Source organism: Zonotrichia albicollis, chromosome 6 (assembly GCF_047830755.1).
Source record: "Zonotrichia albicollis isolate bZonAlb1 chromosome 6, bZonAlb1.hap1, whole genome shotgun sequence".
Lineage (NCBI taxonomy): Eukaryota > Metazoa > Chordata > Aves > Passeriformes > Passerellidae > Zonotrichia > Zonotrichia albicollis.
In genome coordinates, this window is record NC_133824.1 from 62,258,478 (window position 1) to 62,275,164 (window position 16,687).

The window sequence follows — 16,687 nt, forward strand, 5'->3', positions numbered from 1 at the left end:
AAAATATTTTCTAACAATTGGAGTCCAGTCAGCTGGGCAGGGATTCTTGACAGCTCATGATTTCCAAAGAGAGAGAATCTTACTGGAATTTCAGGAAAATCCAGCTGTGGGTGCTGCAGTGTGCTGGACACCACTGAAAATGGGGACATAATTCACTTTGCAAGGCTCAGCTTTGAGCTGGGCTGGATTAACCCAGGCCTGACCAGGCTGGGTTTGTGCAGGTGTAGGAATTTTTCCTGGATAAACTGGAGGACAAGGACACGTTTCCAAGTGTGTCCCTGGTCCTGGATGTGTGCAGGGCCCGGTGACCCTCTGGTTTTGCTGTTTCTGTGGGGCACCTGCAGCAAATTTTTATTTCCCAAGGCTGTTTTTCCCACTGTTTTGTCCAGGTTGGCAGCAGAACCTGGACTCTTCATTCCTCATACTTGAGGGGAAATAAAAGATTTTTTCAGCTGCATCCACAGCTTCCCAGCAAAGCCCTGCTGTGTAAATAACGCTGCAGCTCCCGTCAGCTGTGCCCCTGTGCTGCTCTTGGAGAAATAAATACCTCAAAAATACCTCAAAAATCCCTCAAAAATACCTCAAAAATCCCTCAAAAATACCTCAAAAATACCTCACAGGGCCTTGGGAATGCTGCAGTGGGGAATGGAGGAATTGTTGGGAATGCTGCAGTGGGGAATGGCAGCAGTGTTGGAAATGCTGCAATGTGGAACATTGCAGTGTTGGGAATGCTGCAATGTTTGGAACGTTGCAATGTTGGGAATGCTGCAGTGTTTGGAACATTGCGGTGTTGGGAACGTTGCAGTGTGGAATGTTACAGTATGGAGCATTACAGTATAGAAGCTTGCAGTGTTGGGAATCTTGCAGTATTGGGAGCAGTGTTGGGAATGTTGCAATATTTGGAATGTTGCAGTGTTGGGAGCAGTGTTGGAAACATTGCAGTGTGGAACATTGCAGTGTTGGGAACCGTTTGGATAATGTTGCAGTGTTGGGAACATTGCAGTATTGGGAACAGTACTGGGAACGCAGTGTTGGGACCATGTTGCAGTTTGGATCATTGCAGTTTGGAATGTTGCAGTGTTGGGAACATTGCAGTGTTGGGAACAGTGTTGGGAACTTTGCAGTGTTGGGACCATGTTGCAGTTTAGAACCTTGCAGTTTGGAACCTTGCAGTGTTGGGAACACTGCAGTGTTGGGAGCATGTTGCAGTTTGGAACGTTGCAGTGTAGAACGTTGCAGTGTTGGGAACAGTGTCGGGAACGTTGCAGTGTTGGGAACGTTGCAGTGTTGGGAGCATGTTGCAGTTTGGAACCTTGCGGTGTTGGGAGCATTGCAGTGTTGGGAGCGTGTTGCAGTGTAGAACGTTGCAGTGTAGAACGTTGCAGTGTTGGGACCATGTTGCAGTTTGGAACCTTGCAGTGTTGGGAACATTGCAGTGTTGGGAGCGTTGCAGTGTTGGGAACGTTGCAGTTTGGAACCTTGCAGTGTTGGGAGCGTTGCAGTGTTGGGATCATGCTGCAGTTGGAACCTTGCAGCACAGAACCTCGCAGTGCTGACAGCCGCCCTGTCTCCAGCCCAGGAAAACAACGTACCCGCTGAAATCACCGGGGATCAGGCCCAACGCGGGCAGGCACGGCTCCACGTCGGGCACGCTGCGGAGCCACCCCCTGCCCCTGGAGAAGGAGCCCAGCAAGATCAGCTTCAGCAGGATCGCCGAGGCCGAGCCCGAGACGGCGGCGTCGGCGCCCACCTCGCCCAGCACGCCCTCAACGCCGCCCGTGTCGGCCTCCTCCGAGTTCAGCGTCTTCCTGGACATCGACCTCAACAGCTCCTATGGTAAATGACAGCTGAGCACGGGTTCATCGTCGTGGTGCTGGCCCCCAGGCTTCCCAAATGTGCACCAAGATTTTAAAAAATTAACAGCAAAATGTGAAGTAATTAAATGAATTCCCAGCGTGAGTTAAATTCTCCAGTTCAGGAGTGGTTTTACACAGGAAATTCTCATTGGTGTTTGCAGCAGATAAACTTGGGGGGTTTTTCTGATCTTTCAGGTTATTCAGGCGTTTGTTCTGTGCTGCAGTGCAGTGGTTGTGTCTGGAAATGGTTTAATGGATTTTTTTATTTCCCAGGTAACAACAGCATCTTCGCTCCTGTGAACTTGCCTCAGTCGAGTGAGTGTTGGAACTCTGTTAAATTTTAACTCTGCCTGCCCTGGGTGCAGGATTGAACTCTGAAATCTGGGATGGGAATGTGGGCTGCATTCACAAGGGCTCCTTTTAGATCAGACGTCCAGTAAAGAATGTAAAGCCTAAAACTTAAACTGCTGGTTTAGTTTGGGTTGGGGTTTTATCTGCAGGCTCTCACGTGATTTTCCTTCTGTTTTCAAATGTCCTTGATGATTGTTTTGTTTGACTAAAGCTACAAATAAAGCAACTTGATAATTTCCTAATCCCACATGGTGAAAACAACTGCTCTGTTGCTGGGAAGGAAGAAACACATTTTGTACCACATCTGTGAGGGATATCCTGCTTTCACCTGGGTTTTCAGCTGTTCTTTTTATTTATTCCACACACATTTTTTTAAAATATGATTAATTTATTTTCCAGCTGGAGAGCACGGGCCTGATGTAGACCCAGAGCTCAGTGCACTCCTAAGAGGAAAACAAAGGTGTGACAGAAATCACCAATACAAGTCAGGGGTTGTGTTGTGTTTTAATTTGAGGATTTTTTTCTCCCTCTGTAAGAACTCACTTGGAGTTCCCTGGATTTATATTCCTGTCCCTCAGCATTGCCTGCAGGCTGCTGATGCCTTTTTTTGATACTGGACATAGGAGAACACTTTGTGAGGCCTGGATCAGATAAAGCAGTGAATTAAAGAAATTCCTGCTGCTGAAGTTACTGGTTCACGTTGCTGTGAAGCACAAAGACCTTACTTGACTTGCTTTGAGTTTGGCTTGATATTCCAGAATATGTTCCTCAGGTGTTGCACAAGGAGTAAAAGATCTGCTCTTCCCTCTCCAGAGACTTTCTTCAGCTCCTGGGGGAGCTTCCCTAAACTGAGTGATGAGCCTCAGAACCCTCCTCCACTTCCTCCACGAAAAAAGATGGATCAGGATGCTTCCAATGCTAAGGTATTGCTGTCCTGGATCGAATAGCTGTGGTGATGAACTGGGGAATATCTAAAGTAATTTCTCTTGGAAAAGACCTTGAAGATTGTCAAGCTCAACCATTGATCCAAACAGGGCTCTGTCAGTCTGAAAGACTTTGAGATGCAGAGCTCCAGTTTGCTGTGTTCAAGTTTTGCATTCCCAGTGTCCAAACCCTGCTAGGAATTTCAGGAACAGAGTGTTCACATTCCCATCAAGGGCACAGCTGCTGTGCTTCTGACAGTGCCACTAGCACAGGTCAGGAGAATTCCTCATCTGAATGAAGACTGCTCTTTGTCCAAGCATCTGGACAAGGGAAATGGCTTTAAACTGAAGGAGAGCAGGTTTAGATGGTGGGACGGTGTTCACAGGGGTCTGAGGATGAGGGAAGAGATGAGGATCTGACTCCATGGTTCAGAAGCCTGATTTATTATTTTATTATATATATTACATTAAAACTATACTAAAAGAATAGAAGAAAGGATTTCATCAGAAGGCTAGCTAAGAATAGAATCAGAAAGAATGATAACAAAGGTTTGTGGCTCAGGCTCTGTGTCTAAGCTGGCTGGGCTGTGATTGGCCATTAATTAGAAACAACCACATGAGACCAATCACAGATGCACCTGTTGCATTCCACAGCAGCAGATAATCATTGTTTACATTTTGTTCCTGAGGCCTCCCAGCTTCTCAGGAGGACAAATCCTAAGGAAAGGATTTTTCATGAAAGATGTCTGTGACAAGATGGGATGTTGGGAATTGGGAATTCCTGTCTGGGAGGGTGGGCAGGCCCTGGCACAGGGTGCCCAGAGCAGCTGGGGCTGCCCCTGGAGGTGTCCAAGGCCAGGTCGGACAGGGCTTGGAGCAGCCTGGGATAGTGGGAGATGGGGCAGGAATGGGATGGGAAGGGCAGGAATAGGATGGGATTTAATTCCCTTCCAACCCAAACCATTCTGGCATTCCCTTTCCTCCACCGCAGGGCAATTCCAAGTCGGATGACGATCCTCCAGCCATCCCACCTCGGCAGCCGCCGCCTCCAAAGATCCAGCCCCGCGTTCCCGCGTACAGCGCCCCGCTGGAGCAGCCGCTGCCGAGCCCTCCGCCTCCTCCGCCGCGGGATCCCGTTCCCGACACGCCGCCGCCGGTGCCGCTGCGGCCGCCCGAGCACTTCATCAACTGCCCGGCCATGAGCCTGCAGCCGCCGCCGCTGGGCCGCTTTCCGCGGGAGCCCGAGTGGCTGCGGGAGGCGGGCTCCGGCCCCAGCTCCCCGGGTACCCCTCCCAGCACCCCATCCCCGCGGGTGCTGCGCCGCTGCTGCGTCCTCAGCGCCAGCCACAACAGCCTGGCCCAGCCGCCCGTGCCGCCCGTGCCGCCCCGGCACAACTCCAGCCCGCAGCTGCCCAAACTGCCGCCAAAGACTTACAAAAGGGAGCTCTCCCACCCTCCTTTGCACAGACTGTCTTTGCTAGAAAATGCAGAAACTCCTCAATGACCTTAGCCATAGTAGTCATTGACACTGGAATACTGTTTGTAAAGTTCCTCTTTTTTTTTTTTTTTTTATAATTTATTCAGAAAAAAAAAGGCAGTGTATTTTAGTATTTTCACAAATTATGCTCTTAAAGTGCTGCTGATCAAAAAAAAAAAAAAAAGGTTTAAATTGGAAAAAATTCAGCCTACACACATTCCAGCCTGTGTGGTTGGACAGCATTACCCTCAGGTGAGCAGCAGCATTGCCTTGGTTCACATCCTCAGTGCCGACCGTTCTGCCAGGACACAAAATAGACCTTTTGCACTGTACACTACACTAAGTGAATTTAAACTGACATCATTTAATTGCACTGAGCCAAAAAAAAAAAAGGTGCGTCTGTGGAATTTTTTTTCAAATTTGAGCACTAGTGGCCTTTTTTTTAATTAAGGAGACCCAGCAATGGGATGATCAAACAAGACAAGGATGCAGAGTGTCACAGATTTGAAACCTCTGACCACTTGCCTTGAGGTTCCTGAGTGACAGCTCCTGTTCTGGAATATTCTCATGCCATGTCTTAATTGCCATTGATTTGCTGCTGAAGACAAAGAAAAAAAAAAATAGGTTGAAATCTAAATACCAAAATATTCCTTTGGTGTTGGTTCTTTGGAGAAAGGATGAAGGAGGAGTACCCGTCTCGGATATCGGGGAGGATCCCGAGTACTTCACGTGCGTCCTGTTCAGATGTGCCTTTTTTGTTTTGATAGGCAAAGATGTCTTAAGCTAAAGAGTTTGTCTGCTGTTGTGGAGAACAAAGCTATGCGCCTGTACAATTGTTTATATTGTATATTTACAGATATGCTAATGACGTGTATAAATTGAAGTTGACTTGGAGGCCTATAACACAGTCTGCTACTGCTGGGACTGGATCCGGCCAGCAGCGTTCCTTCCCTCTGGCCTGGGGCAGTCCTGCCTTCCAGACCTGATAACTCCCTCTAGATCCACACCTAACTCCTGAATCCACTTTGGAAATTGGTAGCATTTAAACCAGCAAACACTTAAAGCTTTATTAAACTTTTTAAACTGATAAGTGAATGGAACTTTTCTTTGCCAGTCGAACGGCCGTGTTTGAACTGGTGTGAGAGTGAGTCTGTTTTACTGGTAGTTCTGTAGCAGCATTTATAAAGTGGCCTTCACAAGCCACATTTTATTTACTGGTTTGTGGCCTTTTACTGTGCTTTGTATCAGAGTTCTTAACAAGATTAATAAATCACCCCAGTCTTAATTTTTAAGAGCTTGAGCAGTGCGTGTTCCTTGCAAGGACAAGGTTGGGAATTGCATTTTTGACAATACAAAATGCCCCAATTTTCCATGCTGCTGGTCTCACTTTGGCTCATCCCAGGCTTCCAAATCACACTCCAGCTTCTCATCAGTCTGCCTAAGCTGCTCCCATTGTCTTGGGCATTCCATTTGGAAAATTCTCCTTTTTGGAAAGGAGATAGGACTGAAGAAGGATGTTAATTAGAAACCCCCTGAGTTGGAATGCATCCATCAGGAGTCCAACTCCTGGCCCTGTACAGGATCATACCGAGAACCCCCAGTTTTCTCCTCCTCCCAATTTCAGCTGTATTTTTCTATCTTTCTATCTTTTTTTTACTGCCTGTCTCTGTGCTCCTTCCCTGAGGAAGAAGAGAGGTTTGGAATCCATTCATACTTTTTACAGGAGAGCTGCTTCATTTTGCTAAAATAAGGTTCAATAAGTCCCAGATTTGTGATGCACAGACTGGAAGTGCAGGTAGGAAATGGAGGATGACTTGGAAAAGTGGAATTCTTTCTTAGACTATTTACATTAACTCTTTTGAAGTCCCCACCAGCAGCTATTACTAAACAAGGAATAATATTGTTTCAGACTTTCGTGTGTTGTTGAAAAGGAAAAAATTCTCTACCACATTTTAGAATATACAGATGTCAGCTTTATGCTTTTCCTGTAAAAGTGCTTATGTCAGAACCATTTTGAATATTCCACAGTAAAATATATCATAGTATGGCCATGGAAAGTGGTCAAAGGCAGTGAGATTCCCACCAGCATGGTTCAAGAGAGCAATAAATAACATTTCAGTTACTTCATAATTAGAGGGGTAGGTAAAAAGAACAACCAAAAAAAACTGCTGGAGGGGGAAAATGTGAAGTTTGGGTTTGAAATTGGCTCTTGTGGGAAAAGGCAATTCCCTCAGAAAACTTCTTCCCAAGGGGAATCTGCTGACCACCAAGAGGCCTCACATTGCTCTAAAAGAAATGAAGAAATAAAGTAATAAAAAAAACCTTTTTTCCACGTATCCAAGGGGGGGAAAAAAATCTAAAACCTTTGCATTTCAAGATGTCGACACAGAATCAACTCATATTCAGTTACTTGATTAAAACCTTTTTTGTGAGTTTATTAAAGAGCTTTTTGTAGGCTAAATCCTGTTCTACAGGTTTATTAAAACTTTTTTCATGGGTTTATGAAGACCTTCTTCATAGGTTTATTAACCTTTTTGTAGGTTTACTAAGACCCTTTTGTACATTCATTAAGACCTTTTTTAAATTTATTAAAGCCTTTTTGTGCGTTTATTAAGACTTTTTTTGTAGACTTACTAAGACTTTTGTAGGTTTATTAAACCTTTATTGTAAGTTTATTAAGACCTTTTTTGTAGACTTACTAAGACTTTTGTAGGGTTATTGAAACTTTTTTGTAAGGTTATTAAGCCCTTTCTTGTAGGTTTGTAAGACCTTTTTTAAGTTGTGTGAGGGCGTTTGTAACAAAACCTTCAGGAGGGCTCAGGCTGGAGCGGCTCAGGAGGGATGAGGGAGCGGCTCCTGAGGGCTCCGCGCTCCCTCAGGGCCGCGGCTGCCGGAATTCTGGAATCCATTCCGGCTGGACACGGCTGCCGGAATTCTGGAATTATTCCGGCTGGACACGGCTGCCGGAATCCTGGGATTATTCCGGCTGGAAAAGTCTCCATGCCCCCGGCTCACAGCCTCTCCCGCCGTGAGGAGCGGGCGGGCAGAGCCGTCCCCTCAGGGCCCGCCCGCCATTTCCTGCCGGGGCGGGGACGCGCCGCCTCAGAGCCGCGGCCATGGCGGGCTTCGTGCGGGAGCTGGAGCGGCGGGCCGGGCCGGCGCTGCGGCTGGAGCAGCGGGCGGCGGGCGGTGTGGGCTGTGTGGTGTGGGACGCTGCATTGGTGCTCGCCAAGTTTCTGGAGACCGGCGCCTGTCCCCTCGCCCGCCGCCACGTCCTGGAGCTGGGCGCGGGCACCGGCGCCGTCGGCATCATGGCAGCCACGCTGGGGTGAGCGGATTCCCCGCCCGGCGCTGTCTGCTCCCTCAGACCCTTTCGATTCCTTTAAACCCCGTTTTCTGTGCTGTGCGGAGTTCCCCTGCCATGGCATTATTCCCTAACCACATTTGTGTGTTACAGGGCGAACGTGACGGTCACAGACCTGGAGGAGCTGCAGGAGCTGTTGATGATCAATATTGAAAATAACAAGCACCTGGTCACAGGGTCCCTCCGAGCCAAGGTACTGAAATGGTTTGTATGAGCCTTTATTTAATGTCTCTGTTCAGCTTTAACGGGGATTCTGGGTTCAGGGTGAAAAAGAGTCGGTTTAGATGGGATAGAGGGAATTGGGAATTCCTGGCTGGGAGGGTGGGAGAGGCCCTGGCACAGGTGCCCAGAGCAGCCGTGGCTGCCCCCGGCAGTGCCCAAGGCCAGGCTGGACAGGGCTTGGAGCAGCCTGGGATATAGTGGAAGGTGTCCCTGCCCATGGCAGGGGAAGGAATGAGATGGGATTGAAGTTCCCTTCCTACCCAAATCATTCTGGGATTCTGTCATTCTGCACTGCCTTCATTCAATTGCTAAATAACTTTAAATACCGCTGTGAGAGGGAGACTTAATGTGAAAACACAATAGTTAACTTTGTGCTCAGTCCTTTAATATATGTTGTTACTAAAACTTCTTTTCACTTTTTGTGGTTTTTTTCTTGTTTGTTTTTTTAGGGGTGAAGATGTAACAGAATTTCAGCCTCCTCCTGATTATATACTCATGGCTGATTGCATTTACTATGAGGAGGTAATTGAGGACTTTGCTAAACCCCTGCAGAAAGGTTTCTTGGGAATGGGGTGAGATCAGTGTGTTTAGTATGAGAAGTGTTCAGGTAAATGTTGTACTCATGTCACGGTCCCTGTGGTTTATAGGAATAGGAAGAACAAAACTGGAAAATGCATTTTTAATAGATGTAAGGCCATTTGACATAGAACCAGAGACTATTTTTATGTTAAAAATCTCAAATTGAATGTTTGTGCCACCCCCCCTTTTTTTTAAACATTGGGAATCATGAAGCAAAATGTGAACTGTTGAAATCATTGGTAAATGAAATAATGGAATTTATAAGTGCTAAGTGTGCTGTTTGGGTTCTCCTCGTGCTTTCCTTGGGAAGGCAGGAGGATAAATCCTGCCACGGCTGAGGGGTTGTTGCAGTCTGCTTCATGTGCTCAGCTGGAGCTTGCAGAATGTGCACAGAGAGCTGAGGGAAGCTGCAGGAAAAGGGAAATAACCTGACAAACCCCGTGTCCCAGTGCCCTTCCAATGCCTTTACCAGCCCCTGGCATTGAGTCCCTGCCTGTTGCTCCCATTTCCCTCCTCCGTGGTCTGGATCTGAGCCATCCTCCAGGAATAATTGAGAAAACTCTCCCTTTTGGAGCACACTGAGGAGTACTCATTGTTGTGTGCCTCCAGGAAGTGCCCACTCAGCACTGTGGGATGTTTCTGGCTTGGATTCCAGTTCACTTTTCTTGGTCAGTCTGGGAAATTCTTCTGCTGTGAGTCCCCTTTCCTCCTTTTGCTTCCCAGCTTTTCCCCCATATTCTTCTTGTCCCAGTTCAAGCAGTAAAAATAACCAGCAGAAAAGTGAAACTGGGAGGTTCCCTCTTGGGTGAAGACTTTAGCTAGAGGGTGTTGCAACCAGTGAAATGAACTTGAAATCCACGTGGGAAATGTTTCACCTTTTTGGGCAGTCCTTGGAGCCCTTGCTGAAGACCCTGAGGGAGCTGACAGGCCCTGACACTTGTGTGCTGTGCTGCTATGAACAGAGGACTGTGGGGAAGAACCCTGAAATTGAGAGGAAATACTTTGAAGTAAGTGAGTTTTAAGCATATTTTCTTTTAGGCTGCTCCGTTGAAAGCAGAGGGAAAATACAAAGTTTTGCTCAGGAACTCAAAACTCTCTCCTGAGTGATAGAGGTGCTTCTGATAAAAATCCTTCTCTCTAATGAGAGCCCATTAATTGCTTTAATTGAATATTCCAGCTGTGTCTTGTGTGCAGGTGAGGAAAAGCAGCACAGGGAACACCTGTGGGGGATGATGGTCAGTGCAGGTTTAACTCTGCACCTGTGCTGACTGCTCTTGTGCAGGATTAAATAATAATAATAATAATGAAAAGGGTGAGAATTCCAGGGAATTGGTGTTAATCAACGCACCTGTTTGCTAATTAGTGCCTCACACTTGTGGGGCCCTGGCTGTGCTCAGCTCTGAGGTGCTGCTCCCACAATGAACTCAACAGATCTTGGTGTTTCTGGCTGATTTCTGTATTTTATCTTTTTTTTTTTTGTGATTTGTTTCCTTCCTTGCCAGGTTCAGCCCAGGCAATCTGAGCACAGCCCAGAGTGATGCTGGGGGATTTTAAACTGGTTTTTTCTCTCCTCTCCCTTTCAGCTGAGGGGGTTGGCAGTCAGGCAGGTGCTGTGGTTTGGCTTAGCATTTTAGGGATTGAAGCAAAATCATGGATTCACAGAATCATTTAGGCTGGAAAAGCCCTCTGAGATCAAGTTCAGCCATCCCCCAAGCACTGCCAAGGCCACCACTAAGCCATGTCCCCAAGTGCCACATCCACCCATCTCTTAAATCCCTCCAGGAGTGTTTTACCAAAAGCATAATCAGATTTTTCTGGAGTATTGGAGGTGTCTGTAGCTTCAAGTTAGTGCTGGAGCAGTTTAAATGAGGGTGAGGTGCTGCATGGTGGGAAATGTCTGGAACTGTTCTTGTGGAACTGTTGTTTGTGGAACAGCTGCTGCAGAGGGACTTTGAGCTGGAGAGGATTCCCCTGGAGAGGCACGACGAGGAGTTCCGCAGCGAGGACATCCACATCGTGAGCATCCACAGGAAGCACAGGGTGGGTGCACAGCGTCCAGGCTGCTTTGGGTTGTTGGCAAGGGACCTAAAGCTCCTCTCATTCCACCCCTGCCATGGGCAGGGACACCTTGCACTGGCATGGTTCATGGCACCGTTGGCAGCTGCTGCCAGGAATTCCCAGAGCTGCTGTTTCCTTGGCACAGCGTGAGCATTCCAGGGGTGGAGCTCCAGACTGACTGTGAAATTTGGGATCCCGTGGAGCCACAGCCCTGCTTTGTTCCCAAACCTGGTGCTCCAGGTGCCAGCCTTCCTCTTCCTGGTCAGCACTATCTTTGAGCTTCACACTTCTGCTTCCATGCTCTGGTGGGGTGGGATCTCCAAACTGGAGTTTAGAGGCACCAAAGTAATAAAAATAAAATGCCTGGTGCTGCTTTTGGCACCGTGGGCTCTGCTGTGCCACCCTCTCCCCAAATCCAGGCTCTAGATGTGATACTCAGCAACTGCCAGGATTGCTTTGATCGTTTTGGGGTTAACTGATGAAGCGTGAAGAAAATATTTTGTGTATTGTGCTGACACAACATGCAGCATTGAACAAAACCAGGCCACTTACAAATCCGTCATCTTTGTGAAAATCTCTTGACAGAATTCCCCGCCGTGAGATCTTTGAGCGCAGGATGTGTCCCCTGGCAGAGCTGTGGAGCAGCGGGGCTGGGATCGCAGCACGGAGGGACTGTCTGCGGTGTGCTTGTGACTCATCTGCGGCGAGCGGCTTCTGGCTGGCCCGCTCGGCGTCTGACAGCGCCTTCCGGCCGGACAGCTGCGGGCTGCCCGTGCCTGCGGCCCGGGGAGGCGGGGAATGGGGCCGGGGGAGCGGCCCGGGCAGTGCCGGGGCTGTGCCTGTGCTGCTGCGGGGGCTGTGCCGGTGCCTGTGCTGCGGGAGCGGCGCTACCGAGCCCCTCCTAGGGCGCCACGCTGGAACCGCCCAGAGGGGAAAATGGGAGCGGCTGGAACGGCCAGTCAATAAAACTTTGGCACCGGAGTTGGGTGTCAGATGTGGGTTGTTCATTCATGTGACAGTGTTCACTCGAGTTTTGGGATTGGGGAAGAGATGAGGATCTGACTCCATGTTTCAGAAGGCTGATTTATTATTTTATGATATATATTACATTGAAACTATACTAAAAGAATAGAAGAAAGGATTTCAGCAGAAGGCTGGCTAAGAATAGAATAGCCAAGAATGATAACAAAGGTTTGTGGCTCGGCTCTCTGTCCAAGCCAGCTGACTGTGATTGGCCATTAATTACAAACATCCAACATGGGCCAATTAAAGATCCACCTGTTGCATCCCACAGCAGCAGATAATCAATGTTTGCATTTTGTTCCTAAGGCCTCTCAGCTTCTGAGGAGGAAAAATGCTAAGGAAAGGATTTTTCACAGAAGATGTCTGTGACACATTCATCCTGTGCTTCCTGTGTCGTTCCCTCCTGGGAGGTTCATTCCAGGAGCTGGGGCTGTCCTGGTGGTGGTTCCTGCACAGATAAAACATCTGTGCAAAATCGTTCTGCCTTCTGTTTTCACCTGTGCTATTCTGGTGCAAAGATCCACAGTGTTCAAGTTTGACACCTTCGGGTTATTCTGGTGAGCAGGTTCCTTGTGGCTCTCGGTGTTTCTGCCTCTTGGAGCTCAGTGGTGGCTTAGAGGAGGAATTTTGCAGCAATTCTCACTTTTCTGTGGTGGAAGTTGGGTCTGTGACAGAGGCACGAGTTAGTGGGGCTGAGTTTTCTCTGAGAGGCTGGTGGGTTGGGAAGGGCTTGGTTTGCAGGCTCCCAGGAGTTTCCTGCACCTGACCTCAGGCTCCCTTTATCTCCAGTAAGAGAATTCCTTGCAGACTTCCCACATCCTAAACCGCCGTCCTGGCTTGCCGAGCGATGATTAGCGAACACGAGAAGTTAATTTGTCAAACCACACGTGTTATTTGTTACCTTGTTATGAAAAGAGCTCCTTAATTACCCAGTGGCCTGCAGGAAGGGATTTACTGGAATGTTTACACCAACGTGGCTTCCCAAGTGGAAGCTCTTATTGCAGAAAAATGAGGAGAAGATCCCCAAATCCCAGCAGTGGTGGGGATGGTGTCACACTGGGACACTCTGGCACCCTGCTTGGTGCTGGGGGTGCTGCAGAGGGGAGCAGCCTTTCCCAAGGGTTTGGAGCTATGGAATAATTGTTTTATCTGCAGGATGTGTGCTGTCAGCACTTCCTTTTGCACAGGGCTCGGATCTCTTCTTCAGAAGAAAAAGGGAAGAGGTTGTGCTTGTTCTTCCCCACTGGCTGCTGCTGTGCCCTCAGCTTTGGGCCTGTGTCACTCAGGTTGTGACTGTCCCTGAGTGACAGGGACCTCGTGGGGGGGGCTGGGTGGTGTCACCTCCTGTCACCGGCTGCACCGGCCAGGGGGATGTAAAACCCAGCTGCTGCTCTGCTGCTGGGAGAGGAAGCTGCCGCTAAGCAGGGCAGCAGGGCGGGGCCACCCGAGGCACCACGTGAAACTGCTGCTTCTGGGGAGGAAAAAGGGCTTTGGGACAGGGGATAGATCCTGCTGGGGCTCAGCTCTGCCGTGCCTGAGAGGCGGCCTGCTCTGAACTAGGAGAGGGTGTGCAGCTCTCATGGAAATGGGATGGCAGGGAGGTGGTGATCCTGCCTCTTGCCAACCTCTCTGTTCTCACCTGTCCTGTTTGTCCCAGTTGGACTTGTCCTGATTCCTTGGAGAGTTTTGGTGCCAGTTCCGTGGAACTCAGGGGCTCTGTGGAGAAGTCTGGCTGTGACAGGCTCTGCCCAGCCTCTGGGGCACAGCAGGTGCTCAGGACAATTCCTGGCCCTGGCACTCCCTCCTGCCACACCAGCCCAAATCTGTCCCAGCTCTCCGTGTAAGAGCTCACCCCTGGGCTCTGCCCCCAGGCTGGCTGTGGTGGGAGCCAGCAGCACCAAACCCACCCCATCCCAGCTGGGTTCCCACCCTGAGCCTCGCCTTGCTGAGATCTGTCCTCACAAGAGAGAGCAGGGAACCTCCCCATGCTGCTGCTGTGGGAGCTGCTTGAGTGTCACAGGCAGAGACGTTTGGGAGTTTGAGGCGTTTGCCTGAAGTCATGCTGAAATTATTGTGGATAATTTCCTGGCATGGCCCCAACAGCAGCCCCAGCCATGGGAAACTGTGTGGGCTGTGGTGCAGAGGTCACACGGGATTTTCCTGGGAGAGCTCCTGTGCTGGCTCAGCCCCCAGGCCTGGAGGGTGCCCTGCCCTGTCCCTGTGGTGCCAGCAGTGGCAGTGCCACCGTCCTGTGGTGCCTCCGGGGCTCTGAGGGCTGCTCAGTGCTGGCTGTGGCAGCCAGGGGAGCCGTTCCAGCTCCACTTGGATGGAGGGCACACGGTCTGGGAGCAGCACAGTGTGCAGTGCCAGCTCAGCACCAGCCACATCACTCACTGGTGGCTTCTTGTCGTGCTGTCAGGCACAGACTGCAGGACCCTCAGTGCTCCAGGGGTGTTTTTCCCTTTTCTAGGACAAGCAGGAGATGCAGGGTGGCTGCCAGGAACAGTGCTGGTGTCCAGCTCTGACCATCCATGGGTGATTCCTGGTGCTGCTGCAGAGCCCCTGGGACTGTGTGAGGCCAGGACTGCTCCCACTCATCCCTCAGGACTGCTGGCTTTGCTTGGGAAAGTGTTCTCCCCAGCTGTGTAATCGTTTTCTGTGGCCTGTAGTCCTGGACAAATGGATTCTCCTCTTAGAAAATGCCTCCTCTTGCCTGCAGCATTAAGGAAGAGGGATTTTATTGCTGTGGCTCTGCTCCCCCAGCTGCAGTGGGCTCTCAGCCCGTTAAACGGTGCCTTGGGTGGATTGTGTGGCTGCTGCTGCTGTTGTGCCACTTCCTGAGCCCCAGCCAAGGAGCAGACAGCACGGTGACAGCGGCAGGGTGACAGGAGCTCACAGCTGGGGGCTCTCCCGTCCCTGCTGCACCTGCCCCACACCTCATGGGGCCCTGGGGGTGGGCAGGGCATGCAGGGCCTGGAGCAGGGGAATGGCTTCCCACTGCCAGAGGCCAGGCTTAGTCTGGATATTGGGAGAAATTTTGGGCTGTGAGAGTGGGGAGGCCCAGGCACAGGGTGCCCAGAGCAGCTGTGGCTGCCCCTGGATCCCTGGCAGTGTCCAAGGCCAGGCTGGACAGGGCTTGGAGCACCCTGGGGTAGTGAAAGGTGCCCTGCCATGGCAGGGAGTAGAACAGATGAGCTTTGAGGTCCCTTCCACCCCAAACCATTCAGGAATTTCATGATTTCAAAGCCCAGGTGTTCTGGCAGCCCAGCCTGGGGGTGGGGACACTCCTTGGTGACAGTGGTGGTGTGCATGTGGCTCCATGCCCAGCACGTGTTCCCAGCACTGCCCCACGAGTGCCTGTAGGGCGTGTGGGATGCCAGGAGAGGGATCCCAGCCCTCCCCTCCTGCATTGGTGTCGGTTTGATCTGCTTGCTGCTGGTGCAGTGTCCTGTCATCCAGAGGTGGGGAAGCTGTGGGACCACAGTCTTGTGGTCTCCTTTCACATCCTGAAAGAGAAAAAGAAAGTTTCTTTTCTGAGGCCATGCAAACCATGAGGTTTGTGCAGCACAGGGGCCCTGGAGCTCCTGTTCCTGCACCCCTGGGCAGCCAGGGCTGTGGTTCCAGCCCCCACGGAGTGACCAGCACCTCCAGGGTGATGGTGGCCCACGTTTGTGTCCAAGTTTAGTGTCTTCTGAGGATCAGCTTCCCCCAGCCACCATCCCGTGTGAAGTGGAAGGAAGGTGACAAGGAGCAGAGAAAGCAGTGGCTGAAACTCTGTCAAACTATTTTGGCCTGTGGAGATATTTTTGGAGAATGTTTCCCAAATTCCCCCATGGGATGGTTGTCTGGGTCCAGCCCGGGTTTGCCATGGGAGGTTTCTCCCATCCCTGAGAGCTTTGGGACCTTGTGCCCAGGCAGCACCTCCATCTTCATCCCTGTAATTATCCTGTGCCAGTTATTGCTGCCCTCACCATTCCCCTGAGGAATGTGGGAGCAGCCGAGGGCTTATGGGGTGACTGGGATCAGGAGGTGAAACAGGGCTCCTGTTTCTTAATCCTCTCGTGCTCCTGGGTTTGCTTTCTTGGCGGTTTATAAAACAAGGAAATCTCTAAACCAGGAAAGGCTGTGGAAGTGAGAAGGCAGCAGTGGGCAGAGGGAAATGGGGGTGCCTGGGGAAGCAGCCGGGCTGGGCTGTGGTCGCTGGGACCCTGCCAGCGCCAGGGGAAGTGCAGGACAGCCCCGTGTCCGTGTCCCCGTGTCCAGCAGGGCGGGCAGGACGCGTGGCAGAGCCCTCTCCGTGCACGCTGCCATGAGTTCACCCGTTTCCTTCCTCTCCCTGTGACCAGGCGGAAAAAAGCTGCAAAAAGTCACGTTTTTCCCTCTGGAGGAGGCTTTGCTGAGGGTGATGCAGCGCTGGCAGCCTTGAGGCCCATCCCGGCACGTCCCCATCCCGGCATGTCCCTGTCCTGTCCCTGCGTGTCCCAGGCCGTGCTGAGCCCGCGCTTCCCATTGTGCCCGAATCCTCTGACTCATCCGTCTCTGCTCCGCTCCAGTGCCATCCCTGGCGCGTGGCAGCCACCGCCTCACGGCCTTTCTGTCCCCATGGGGCAGTGATCGGTGTTTCTATCCCTCTGAGGGCACCGATCGGTGTTTCTGTCCCTTTGAGGGCAGCGATCGGCGTTTCTGTCCCTCTGAGGGCACCGATCGGTGTTCCTGTCCCCCTGAGGGGAGCTCACAGAGTTTCTGTCCCCATGGGGGCACCGATCGGTGTTTCTGTCCCCATGCGGGCACCGATCGGTGTTTCTGTCCCCCTGAGGGCAGCTCACAGTGTTTC

General features: G+C 50.7%; 2 protein-coding genes across 3 annotated transcripts in view; both read left to right on the forward strand.

Moving 5' to 3' along the window:
• The window catches only part of SOS2 (SOS Ras/Rho guanine nucleotide exchange factor 2), a 62,881-nt gene extending 56,982 nt beyond the window's left edge, over nt 1–5,899 (forward strand). For both annotated transcript variants that reach the window (XM_074544136.1, XM_074544135.1), the window contains exons 20-23: nt 1,575–1,836; nt 2,130–2,171; nt 3,021–3,130; nt 4,122–5,899. In XM_074544136.1, coding sequence (XP_074400237.1) covers nt 1,575–1,836; nt 2,130–2,171; nt 3,021–3,130; nt 4,122–4,634 — 927 coding nt within the window. In that variant the 3' untranslated portion in view covers nt 4,635–5,899. The remainder of the gene's footprint in view (nt 1–1,574; nt 1,837–2,129; nt 2,172–3,020; nt 3,131–4,121) is intronic.
• Nucleotides 5,900–7,673: 1,774 nt separating this feature from the next.
• Nucleotides 7,674–13,024, forward strand: VCPKMT (valosin containing protein lysine methyltransferase). Its single transcript, XM_074544137.1, has 6 exons — nt 7,674–7,935; nt 8,065–8,175; nt 8,643–8,715; nt 9,660–9,779; nt 10,708–10,812; nt 11,416–13,024. Exons 1-6 carry the CDS (start codon nt 7,724–7,726, stop codon nt 11,428–11,430), a joined length of 636 nt encoding a protein of 211 aa, XP_074400238.1. The 5' UTR covers nt 7,674–7,723; the 3' UTR covers nt 11,431–13,024.
• The last annotated feature ends 3,663 nt before the right edge of the window (nt 13,025–16,687 follow it).

What these genes read in the sequence shown, in the direction of transcription:
- VCPKMT (XM_074544137.1), top strand. Translation starts at nt 7,724, where the DNA reads ATGGCGGGCTTCGTGCGGGAGCTGGAGCGGCGGGCCGGGCCGGCGCTG. An exon ending in ATCATGGCAGCCACGCTGGG is followed by an intron (nt 7,936 to 8,064) that starts GTGAGCGGATTC and finishes TGTGTGTTACAG; the next exon opens with GGCGAACGTGACGGTCACAG. An exon ending in CGAGCCAAGGTACTGAAATG is followed by an intron (nt 8,176 to 8,642) that starts GTTTGTATGAGC and finishes TTGTTTTTTTAG; the next exon opens with GGGTGAAGATGTAACAGAAT.